Here is a 13,130-nt window from a genome sequence, read left to right as displayed (position 1 = left end):
CTTTGATTTTGTGATGAAATCTGTTGGTAATTTTTATGAGACATTATTTTAGCAAACTACTTCCAGCACAGTACATGCATACATGTGTATGTACTTATGAATACAAGCCCACCCCATGTCCTTCCCCTGCTGCTGCATAAGCCCATGTGTGTCCTCCACCCCACTGACCGCACACCGGTGCTTATATAACAGGGAGTATGTCACGATTGGCCATCCTGCACTTTGGTATGGAAATGGTTTAAATATGTTCCAGTAAATTAAATGATTGCTGGTAATTTGCTTTTTGAACTGCTGTTATTTATTTCTCTTTTCATGAATCTCAAGCGTAGTAATCAGCTTTTATTAGTAGGGCAAAAGTTCTTCCACTGCGGTCCGTTTATAAAGTGTGGGGATTTTCTCAAAACATGATTTTGGATTTCTTAATTATTAATATTGAATGGAAAGGTTACTTTAGGTATTTTCATTGACATCTTCCTAAGGAACTGTTTGAGATCTAGACAATTCTGGGAAGAAGACACTTGCTTTCTTCATTATTTATGTTAAATGGCTAGTCCAGGGATACTAGATTCACCAGCTTTGCTTTGATCACATTCTGTGGTGTTTCTTGATGAAATACAATTCCTTAGATACCATTTTCCCCACTCAGTATGACATTGGCTATGGGTTTGTCATGTATGGCCTTTATTATTTTGAGGTATGTTCCTTCTATGCCTAGTTTGTCAAGGGTTTTTATATTATCAAGAAGGGATGCTAGATTTTATCAAATGCTTTTTCTATATCTGTTGAGATGATCATATGGTTTTTGTCCTTTATTCTATTTATGTGATGAATCACACTTATTGATTTATGTATGTTGAATCATCCTTACATCCCTGGAACAAAACTCTCTTGATCATGGTGTATTATCTTTTTGATGTACTGTTGAATTCAGTTTGCTAGTATTTTCTTGAGGACTTTTGCACCTACATGTATCAGGAACATAAGCAAAGATTGCAGCTCTTTTTTTTTTTTTTTTTTTTTTTTTGAGGGTAACCCCTTGGTTCCATTTAGTTTCTGTTAATCAGAGCCAACTAATATTTACTGAGCAAGTGCTGCATGCCAGCCGTTGTGGCAGACCCTCACCAAATCCCTCCTTAAATCCTATGACCCTGAGAGTGGTCTCGCAGGCAAATAACAGATCCAGTAAATTATCTGAGATTACATTTTCCAAGTGATGGAACCCCAAGCCCTGCATTCTTTTCACTGCCACCCTGACTCTTTAGTATTCATCTGCTTCATTGCATCTTCATTGAAATGAAGGGAATAAGTTTATCTGGGGGAACTCCCCCTAGCACCTGTGCCCTGAGATGGAGTGATCCAAGTTGCTGTGTCTGTTTTTCTGCTAGTTTTCAGTGGGAAGCTTGATCCAGGTACCTAGGCTGACATTATGCCAAAATCTAAAACATATTTTAAAAGTAATTATTTAGTTAATCTGTGCTAGCTTATATTATAATTTCTAGAATGAGTCTGTTGCTCTGTTCTTGTCCACTGAACTATTCTTTTGCTATTACTTTCTGTAGTATTTTCCATAGTATTTTCAATTTCAACTATATAGATTTCTTCTTTATTAACCATCCAAGGATTTTCATATGTTTTGCCTGCATGTTTTTCAAGATGAAATTTGTTATTTAAAAACCTTCCTTAGTTATTCTTTTGGAAAGGCAACATTTGGAAAAATTTAGTTCCTTTCTTCTTACCCCACAGCCTTTTCCCTACTCTTTCATTTTTCCTCCCCAAGGGATCTCTATTATGGGTTTCTTGTATACTGTTCCAGAAATATTTGGTGTACGTACTAGCATATACATGTATTTATTCTTTTCTGCTTTTGCACAAATAGAATCCTCTAGACATCATTTATACCTTGTCTTTTCACTTAATGATATATTAATATGTTGGCAGTTATTCTGTATCACTGCAATAACATTACTTTTTTTAACTGCATATTATTGAATTGAATGTATGTACTATAGTTTGCGTTATTTATTTTTAAGTGTTACTTAGAGTAGTAGATATCATTGCTTAAAAATTTAATTAGAAACTTCTGCTTCTGAAAAGATAGAGATGTACTTTTCCCTCTCCCTCCCATTAAGCCCAAGTGAAATACTGACCATTATATATAAAATATAAGAAGACTCTGAAAGGTGAAAAGAAGGCAGCAGGTTGATTATGGACTTTGAGACCCAAGAAACAACATGGTGATGAGTTCCCTGGGTTATTTCAGGCAATTGGAGATAAAGACACTGGCAACCTGGAAATGCTAGTGGGTACAGACCAAAGAAACCCCAGCAGAAACCCTCTCTCTCTCTAGCCAAAGGACCAAGAAGGGGGCAGCCTGGCAAGAAAAATATGGTAGTCTTTACACTGTAGTCAAACATCACAGAAGAAACTGTGCCCCACCACAACCCCTGCCAGGAAAGGCTGAGCGGGGAGCCTAGACTTATACCATGTCTGGATCAAGGTACTCCAAACCCCACCCCTACTGGTGATGTCAGAGGTAGCCAAGTAGGGAGCCATGATTTTTGTCCCTCCTTGCCAGGAATGAGTCTCACTCTCTGGTGTCTGTGGAGACCACATGGGAATGCTGGATTTCCTTCCTTACTCACCTGACTTGGGCGGTGTCAGCAGAAGCCTGGTGTGGAGAGTCAGGACTTTCACAGTGTCCAAGTGGTAACTAGGCCACCCACACTGTGGCATCAGTAGAGACCACATGGGAAACCAGAGCTCCTGCCCCTACTCAGTCATAACAAGGAATACCCTACCCTTGGGCATGAATAGACGTTGAGTGGAGAACCTGGACTACTGTCCACACTTGACAGTAATGAGGCTAGAGCAGTACCAGAGAAAGCCAGCAAAACAAAAGGTTTAAATAATATCCAGGGTCCAACAGCAATATGAAAATATCTAGATTTCAATCAAATATCACTTGTTATACTAAGAACCAGGAAGATCTCAACTGAATGAAAAGAAGATGATCAATAGATGCCAACACCAAGATAATAGAGATGTTGGAGTTATCTGACAAAGATTTTAAAGCAGCCATGATAAAAATGCTTCAATAAGTAATTATAGGTTGAGTATTCCTTATCTGAGATACTTGGGACCAGAACAGTTTTGGATTTTTAAAATAATTTTATAATATTTGCATATACATAATGAAATATCTGAGGGTTGGGATCCAAGACTAAACACAAAATTCATTTATGTTTCATATATACCTTATGTATAGAACCTAAGGTAATCCTATGCAATATTTGTAATAATTTTTTGCATGAAACAAAGTTTGTGTTAAGTATTTATGTGTGGAATTTTCTATTTATTGACGTCATGTCAATGCTCAAAGTTTTGGATTTTGGAGCAGTTCAGATTTTTGGATTGCGGATGCTCAACCTGTATGAATGTGTTTGAAACCAATGAAAAAATAGAAGCCTCAATAAAGAAGTAGAAATTTTCAGCAAAGAAACTTAAGATACAAAAAAAGAGCCAAATGGGAATTTTAGCACTGAAAAATATAAACATTTTCAGTGATTGGGCTCAATAGCAAAATGGAAGAATGGAGAAAAGAGTCAGTGACATGAAAGATAGAACAATAGAAACCACCCAGTGTGAGCAACAGAGAGAAAATAGACAGGAATGAGCACTGTCTCAGGGATGTGTCAGACACAGAAGATCTAATATTGTCATTGGAGTTGCAGAAAAAGAGAAAGAAGGTAGAACTTAAAAGATCTCAAATAATGACCCTAAACTTCTAAATTTGGAAAGAAACATAAACCTACAGATTCAAGAATAAATTAGAAATCATTAAAAGAAAGATAAACCCAAGGATAAACTCAGAGAAATTTATGCCAAGACATCATAATTAAACTTCTGAAATCTGAAAATAAATCTTGAAAGCAGTGAGAGAGAAATGACTACTTACCTATAGAGGAAAAGCAATTTGAATGACAGCAGATTTCGTATTGGGAACCATGGAAGCCAGAACAAAATGGCAAAATATTTTTCAGGTGCTTAAGAAAAAAAAAAAGGCTGTTAACCGAGAATTCTCTACCCAGTGAAAATGTTCTTCAGGAATAAAAGGGAAATGAAGGAATTTTCAAATAAACAAAAACAAAAAGAATTTACTGACAGCAGACTAATCTTTAAAAAATGGCTAAAGGAAATTTTTAATACAGAAAGGAAGTGATCAAAGAAGAAACCTTGAAACACCAGGAAGAATATGATAGGAAAAAATATGTGTAATACAGTAGATTTTCCTCTGCAGCATAAGTTCTCTAAATTATGTCTGATGGCAGAAGGAGAAATTATAACACTGATTCTAAGTATTTAAGACCATTATAAATAGAAGAGTTAAGTTAAAGGGACCAAAAATGAGAGGTAAGGATTTTCTTTCTTTTTTTTTTTTTTTTTTTTTTGGCCTTAAGAAATTGTGACAAAATATATATTATATAAAATTTATCATTTAAATCATTTTAAGTGGCATTAAGTATATTTACAATGTTGTGCAACCATCCCTACTATCTACTTCCAGAACTTTTTCATCATCCCAAATAGAAACATCCTACTCATTAAACAATGAATCCTTGTTTTTCCCTCCCCCCCAGCTCCTGGAAACCTTCATTCTACCTTCTGTGTCTGTGAATTTGACTATTCTAGCTACCTTATATAAATGGAATCACATAGTGTTTGTCCTTTTATGACAGGCTGATTTCACTTCACTTAATGTCTTCAATCTTTATCCATGTTGTAACGTGTATCTGAATTTCATTCCTTTTTTGTTGTAAACTATACGTAACATAAAATTTACTATTTTAACCTTTTTAAAGTATACAGTTCAGTGGCATGAAGTACATTCACATTCTTGTGTAACCATCACCACTGTCCACCTCGAGAACTTTATCATCCTAAACCAAAATGCATTACACATTCAGCAATAACCCCTCATTCTCCCTTACCTCACCAGGCCCTGCTAACCACTATTCTACTTTCTGTCTCTATACATTTGACTAAGTACCTCATGTAAGTGGAATTATACAATATTTCTCCTTCTGAGGATGTCTTATTTCACTTAACGTAATGTTTTTAAGGTTTATCCATGTTTTATTTCATTGTGTGTATATACTGCATTTTGTTTATCTGTTGATGGGTACTTGGATTGCTTCCACCTTTTGGCTATCACAGATACTGCTGCTATGATCTGTAAGTGAAGTAACTCAGGAACAGAAAAGTAAATGCTGCATGTTCTCACTTATAAATGGGCTGTTGTGAATCTTGCTGCAACGAACACAGGAGTGCAGATATCTTTATGAGGTAGTGATTTCATCTCTTTAGGGATATACCCAGCAGAGGGACTGCTGGGTCATATAGTGGTTCTATTTTTAATTTCTTTAGGAATCTCCATATTGTTTTCCATAATGGCTGTACCAATCTACATTCCCACCAATATAAAAAGAATTATACACTACGTCCAAGTGTGATTTATTCTAGAGACGCAACTTTGGTTCAATAATTGAAATCAGTGTACTCCCCCCATTAATGGGCCAAAGAAGAAAAATTCCATGATTATGTTCATTGATACAGAAAATGAATTTGAGTACAGAGTGCTATGAGAACATTTTCACAGGGCCCCTTTTCAGAGGAGGTGAAAAGTAAACTGAGACCTGTCACATAAATAGAAAAGAAGCAGATGAGGAGTGGGTGAGAGAGAGAGAATGTGATAAGGCAGGTTGGCTAGATCCTGGAGTGAGAAACTGGGGGCAGTGGCAGAGTAGTTAGAGTAGTTAGAGGCAGTAAGCAGGGTCCAGACTACATAGGGCTTTGTGGATTATGCTAAAATCTTTGGTCTCTCTCCTAGGAAATTGAGGATTCTGAATTGAGATTATGAATTAGAGGATTATGAATAAGAGAGTGACATAAGATTTCTATTTCAGAAAGAGTACTTAGGCTGCAGTTTGGAAGATGAATCAGAGCAAGACATGAGGCAGAAAGAGTAGTTAGAAAGTGGTTAACAGAAATCTGGATGAACAGCAATGGTGATTCGGACCACGGTATGCCTAGAGAAATGGAGCATGGTGTGGAGTATTCCAGACATAATTAGGCAATAAGATTGATAGCACTTGACAGAGAGGGGAGTCAAGGAGGTTGTCAGGTTTGTGTTAGGATACGTAAAAAGGGAAGCAGCTTTGTAGAGAAGATGATGGGTTCACACTTGTACGAGATAAGTGTGAATTTTCTGTGGGACATTCTAAGGGAGAGGTCCTATGTGCTGTTCCGAGTTTGGTTTCAGGAAAGAGTGTATGGGGGGTAGAGGGTGAGGAGGAGGATCAGAATGGAGATTAGCATTTTTCCTTTCCCTGAGATACTTATTTCTAAGTGTTCAACTATGTTTGAAGATCTTAAATGGTATATTGTTACCGATACGAAAAGAGGAATAAGTTAGGCTTGTTAAAACTTGTTAAGAAGTTGTGTTTACCTTTAAAAGTCAGTGATCCTTGAATGAAGAGATTGCTTGGCTCTAATTCAGGAGCAGTGGGGACTTCTTCTTGATGTTAAATATAGCATTGCAGTGTATGAAACATAGCGTTCTAGAACTCTGTTGTTATACTTTGTTTTTCAGTGTGTGTTGAATTCAGCATAAGGTGCTGTCTTGGTCTGTTCAGGCTGCTATAACAAAATACCGTAAACTAGGTAGCTCATAAAACAACAGAAATTTATTTTTTGCAGTTCTGAAGGCTGAGAAGTGCAAGATCCTGGTACCAGCAGATTCGGTTTCTGGTGATGACTGCTTTGTGGTACATAGATGATGCCTTGTAGCTGTCCTCGTGTGATGGAAGAACTGAGTGGTTTCTCCCAGGCCACTTTTGCAAGGGGTACTAATCCCATTCGTGAGGGTTCTGCCCTCCTTACCTAATCGTCTCCCAAAGGCGCCACTTCCTAATACCATCACCTTGAGGATTAGGATCTCAGCATTTGAATTTTGTGAGGACAGAAACATTCAAACCCTAGCAGGTACCTTCCTTTGTAGAAACACAGCATCATAGTTGAGAGTGTGGGCTCTCAAACCAGACTGCATGGTTTTAAATTCCGGTGCTGCCGTTTACCAATGGTGTGATCTTTGACACATTATTTAACTTCTCTGAGTTTGTTGTCTCCTACAAACCTATAGCTCATGTTGTTTGAGAATTGAATTAATAATGTAAAGCATTAGGAACAGAACTAAATGTTAACTGTCAGTATTACTATTATTATTATTAATAGATGAAGGCTCAGTTTATGGTGGTGGCAAAGGCCTTCAGTATGTGAAATCTGTGGCATGCACTTCAGGGGTCTCTTGGCGGCAAAGCACCAAAGTGTTTCTGAATTCCTAGGACTTCTGCACTGAAGACTGTGAACTGCAATAATATGAGAATGATAGTAACTCTTTTACTGCTTCATTCTTTCTAATTATGGGAGTGGGTGGTGATGTGTTAGGAGGAAAACTGGGGGCTGTTAACTGCATTTTAATAAGAAACTGGGAAAATGGAAGAGTATTTTTGTTTCCTCTGTATCTCTAATGATACTTTCTTATAGATCTGTGGATTTTAGTTCTCACCTAGAGAAATAGAGTTTCCCTGTAGGTTTTCCACTCCATGAAAAACAAACAAACAAAACCATTTGTATTTAAAATTACAGATTAAAGTTATAATGAGGATAAGTTCTTTTTTTGAAAAGCTTTACTTTTTCATTTATAATCAAAATGGATTGGGAGGAGGAGGACAGACTGATGCTTATGTGTGTGAGCGTATGGACCAAAGTACTGATGTTGGGGTCTGGGCTGGTGAAAAGAATTGTGAAAACATGGGGTGACAGTGCTGAGCATTCAGAGTCCCTATAAGGCAGCACTTGCACAGTCAGGTATAGATCGTTCTTAATCGTCCCTGGAATCCTGCTATGAAAAATAAATTCCTTCAAAGAGGTAGAGAGAGGGAGAGAAAGAAAAAGTAAGGTCACACTTACGTGATTGCTATTTTCACTGTTGGATTCTTTCCTATAAATTAATATTTTACTTTGAATTTTACAGGAATTTGAAAGTGATTATGTTGCATTTAAGTCCAAAATTTTGGATTTTGACAGAAGGCTTGGGACAATCCTTTGTGAAGGTTTCTTTAACTGCAGTGGTTTAGAAGCTGTGTTTAAGGTTAGTTCTGAAAAAGTTATCATAAAAATGTTTTACTAATGAATAATTTAGGATGTTAGATGACAAGGGTGAATATGTTTCTTTTTGATTCAGATAGAGTATTAACTAGATTAACTAGTCACATTCCCTTCAAATTCAGCTCACTGAATAATAAACTGAATAATGCACTAATGAATAATGACATTTACTTTGGACGAGGTCATTTTCAAGACATTTAACTATTGTTCTTTTCTTGCATTCATAATGTTTTACTTCTCACTAGTTTTAGAGCAAATTTTGTTCCGACCAGTGAAATATTGATTCAAAATTAAGCCACAGTGAGAAGTGAAAAAATCCGTTAGTTCAGGAATTTCTTTTCTTTACCATTGTTTATGTATGTTAGGTTCAACTGCCTATTTTATTACTCTGAAACAAGTAGGAATTTATATACTGTATTTAATCAGGTGTAAGATGTCATTGATTGTCAGACACATCATTATTTTGTATATAAATGAAGAAAAAAGTTACCAAACGATTATGATTCCATTGGTTGTAAAATGCATTCCAATTTCAGAGGTATTGAAACATGAAAATAAGTTTGTCATAGAATTAATGAAATATGATCTATGTATATTAAGAACTGCATAAAACGGCTGGGCTCAGTGGCTCACTCCTGTAATCCCAGCACTTTGGGAAGATCACTTGAGGCCAGGAGTTTGAGACCACCCTGAGCAACATAGTGAGACCCCATCTCTACAAAAAAAAAACCAAAAAAATTAGCCAGGCATGGTTGTGCACACCTGTAGTCCTAGCTACTTGGGAGACTGAAGTGAGAGAATCACTTGAGCCCAGGAGTTTAAGGTTACAGTCAACTATAATGGCACCATGGCACCCCTGTGCTCCAGCCTAGGTGACAGAGCAAGACCCTGTCTCCATTAAGAAAAAAAAGTTGCATAAAAGAAAATCATCTTGATAGTTCCCCAGATGGAAAGCTTATAATATGGGGAATAGGGATACCATGTGAAACTTGTCAAAGAAGAGACTTAAGTAATTAGGTGACATTCCAAAAGAAGAATTGAGGGTCTGTTATCAGAAGAAACACAGCAAGAAATCATGGGCACAGTTCATTGAGAATGGCAGTGCAAAACGAAATAGCAGACACAGGCTTTTAAAAGATAGTGTCTGATTTTGACCTTCAAATTCAAATGAATTGGCTGGACAATGGTGAAGCCACCAGTATCCTTTGGCCCCAGTTAAGCATTTTAACCTGAAGAATTCATGAGGATGAAATAGTTCTTTGTTTTTTAAGCACTCTTTGATGAAACTGAGATGCGGTCAAAATATATAGCCTATTATTATAAATTGACCAGTAATCTCATCTCTCAGTTACAATTACTATTTAATATGGCCACTATTTTTTCTTCGACTAGATACGCACACATATTTCTCTTTGACAAAAATGACATTATATTCTGATCTTCTATTGTAACCTTTTCCACTTAGTAAAGAGCCATAAATATTTTTCTTGCCTTTATACCAGAATTCAACAATATTATTTCTTAATGTCTGTATAGCAGTCTATCATATTCTCTGTTACTGGAACTAGTTTTCTTCCATGCTTTGATAAATGACTGTAAAAAAGAATGTAGAGTGAAATCTCAATTACAGAGGCTTTTTCCATTTCAAATTCCAGTCTCTGTTCTAACAACCATTAATGTGGATTCCGTCACAGTACATACCAGTTCATTTTTTTTTAAACCATTTTATCTCTCACTCTACTATTATGTATTTTTTTTCTTTGACTTTCCACACATTTGTACCCATATACTGAAAAAATAGCAGCTGAGAGCCTTCTGTTGTAAGCTCTGTGTGTGTGTGGGGGGGGGGGGGGGTGGCATCATCTCTGGCTTTTGTTCTGTTGAGGGTCACCTTCTGTGGCACCCTGTACAAACAGGCACTTCATAACCGCATGAGCCGAGGTGGACGGACTGGTAGTCTGAGTATTGAAATGACACAATGATGAGGGTGAGTTGCTGGAAGAGCAATGACAGAAGCAACAACTATAGGCTTGTGTGCTTAGGGAGAGAATGATTTCACCCATAGGTACAGGATGATGAACCTGACCATTGACTGTTGGTCTCTGGGAAGAAATATTTCTAGACTCTTCTCTGAAGATGACAATTCCATACCTGTTATTGTCAAAGACATGGCCAGGAAGGGCACTGGAACTAAACGCTACTCTTCCATGGTATAAAACTGTAGAACTTCAAAGCCTAAGGTGCTAGCACTTACTAGAAACCAAACAAAATACTAACGAATGGCTCTCTAAAACTTATATGAAGGTAAACTGAAGTATGTAAGAAAAAAGTGCTCTAGAAAAGACTTCAGGCAATATATTTGAAAGTTATTAAATTGTGGAGTTGTGTATCGTGAGTGGCTGCAGATTTTTAAAAATCTTTGAAAGAAGCAAATCTAGGAAAAATATGAGTATGTTCTACTTTGAGCATGACACTAGTGTTATGAAAAGCTGTATTACGTAATGAAACTGAGAAGTAGAAGAACATTAAGGTAAACCTCACAGATCTCAAATGGGATATTTAGAAAAGCAAGCATGTGGCAGAAATCAATCTTTAGCCTTTTGAAGCAGACGGTGAAGGAAAACATCTGTACTCTTCATAAATAACTCTTCTGTGAGAAGTAACCAGGAGATTCAAATGACCATTGTTCTCATCCTGGAGAGTAACTTGTAAATATTTGTGATGATGAATAATCATGGCAATGTATACTGCCCAAAAGGTTGAGACTTTTCTTACTACTTTTTGGCTTTAAAACCTCCCCAAAGAATTTTTTTTGTTTTTTGTTTTGGAGACAGTCTCGCTCTGCCACCCAGGCTGGAGTGCAGTGGCCCAATCATAGCTCCCGTAACCTTGAACTCCCAGGCTCAAGCAATCCTCCCACCTCATCCTCCCAAGTAGCTGGACTATAGGTGCACACCACACTCGGATAATTTCTAAAAATTTTTTTTTGTAGAAATGGGGTCTCACTGTGTTGCCCAGGCTGGTCTTGAACTATTGGCCTCAAATAGTCCTTCTCCCTCAGCCCCCCAAAGTGCTGTGATTATAGGCGTGGGCCATTGTGCCTGGCCCAAAAGAATATTTTCTCTGTCTTTCCACTTTTACACTTGGAGTTAAGGACCACTAAGCAGGGAAGGCAAGATGCGATAAATTAGCTTCTGATATTTTTTTTCAGTTGTGGTCAATCTGATAAGTGTTTGAAAAATAATGTTGTGAAATAAATGTATTTTCCAATCATTGGAGCATACTTTTTTGTTAAATCTATGAGGCAATATTCACTTTTTAATTTTTACATGAAGCCCAACTCAACAAAACAATGGCTGTGAGAAGAAAGTTAATAATTTACATTTTGCTAGGCAGCAGCAAACCAAGTGGATTTAAAAACACTTAACGATTTCTACTGTAGTTATAATTGATGTTACCAGAAAAAGCTGGAATATGTTTGTCTGAATTGGCCTCTAAGGTATAGTTAGAGTTACATTGTAGTTCTTGTAATTTTTTTAATGATGATTTTCTTTTCAGCGAATGTAGTTTATGAAAATGTTTTAAAAAATTTTATTATAAAGCTGTTTTTTAAATCAAATTTTGGGGGACACATATTTCCCTGAGGAAAAGAACAAAGCTTTTTTGGTTTGCAGGCCTAATAACTTATTATGAAGCCCACACAAAGTAATCAAATAACAAAATAACATAACTTTTCATGGCACCTTAGCTGATAAGAGGCTACACTGAAGCACAGACCCAGGTGCCAGACTGCCTGGGTTCAAATCCCAGCTCTGCTTCCATTAGCTGTGTGAATCTGAGCATGTTACTTCCTTCCCAAAACTCAGGTTCCTCACTTGTTATTACCTCAATGTGATAATAACAGCATTTTTTAAGGCCCTTAACATAGAGTTCCTGGCATATAGCACTATAGAAACATTGATTCTGTAAAAATATATTTTTTAATTCTATCATTTTACTTGTGAGGAAAGCTATCTCATGTTAGCACACCAAAGAATCCACACTGGGCAGTACACACAGGACAGGAGGCTACCAGAAGCCAAGGGTAGGCTTGCTAGACAGCTAAGCTTTGTGGCCACTGGCAGTAAAAGGTAGCTTGAAATCTAGGGGGCTCCACTGACTGAGCAAGAGGAGTTGGTGGGCCTTCATTCTTCTGCTTCGCTGGTAATGAGATCCTCTCCAGTCATGTGCCTGCTTTTTTCTGTCCTCCACTATCAAGCTTCCTCTGCTTGCCACTGGTTTTTGCTCGTAACTGTCACCGGCATGGCTTCTGCCAGCCATGCCCTGACGCTCTGAGAAAGAGAGAACCTGATCAGCTGAAGACACTGGTTTGAGCCAGAGCATTCCTGTCAAAGAAGTTGTCCAGCTGTGGAGTGGTTGTCCTTGGAACAGTCACCACTGCTGCCCGAGGCCACTGTTGGGGGTGGCCGGGACACGTGGATGCACCTGGGGCCCAGCGAAGGGCATGCATTCACTGTCGCTGGTACACCTGTTATAATTATTGATGGTGTGACCTGGAGGTCCTCAGTAGGGATATGGATATTTATATCTAATAAATACAACTGTAGGAGGGCAAAACAAATGAGTACATGAATCTTTCTTCTATTCTTAGACCAGCAAAGCAGCTTTTAAAACGTTTCCTAGAGCACAACAGGAAGTAGTAGCTGGGAATAGAAATCGCTAACAGACAGTGGTTCATTTCTGACTCTTCTTGATTTCCACTGAAGAAGGAAAATTATTTTACATCTAGATTTTGTTTTATTGGATGTATAGAAATTTTAGGGAGACGCAAACATATGTTTTACATTTTGAGTCATTGCAGGATACTTTTAGGGTTCTAGACTTTTCCTCTAGTCATGTAAGAG

General features: G+C 37.4%; 1 protein-coding gene across 1 annotated transcript in view; it reads left to right on the top strand.

Annotated features, from left to right (window-relative positions):
* The window catches only part of DNAH11 (dynein axonemal heavy chain 11), a 305,641-nt gene that overhangs the window by 21,648 nt on the left and 270,863 nt on the right, over window positions 1-13,130 (top strand). The window contains exon 9 of the mRNA XM_069462413.1: window positions 8,093-8,209. Within this exon, the coding sequence (XP_069318514.1) occupies window positions 8,093-8,209 (117 nt within the window). The remainder of the gene's footprint in view (window positions 1-8,092; window positions 8,210-13,130) is intronic.

This window comes from Eulemur rufifrons, chromosome 29 (genome assembly GCF_041146395.1).
Source record: "Eulemur rufifrons isolate Redbay chromosome 29, OSU_ERuf_1, whole genome shotgun sequence".
In the NCBI taxonomy this organism is placed as follows: Eukaryota; Metazoa; Chordata; class Mammalia; order Primates; family Lemuridae; genus Eulemur; species Eulemur rufifrons.
This window is presented reverse-complemented; position numbering and strand designations above follow the sequence as displayed.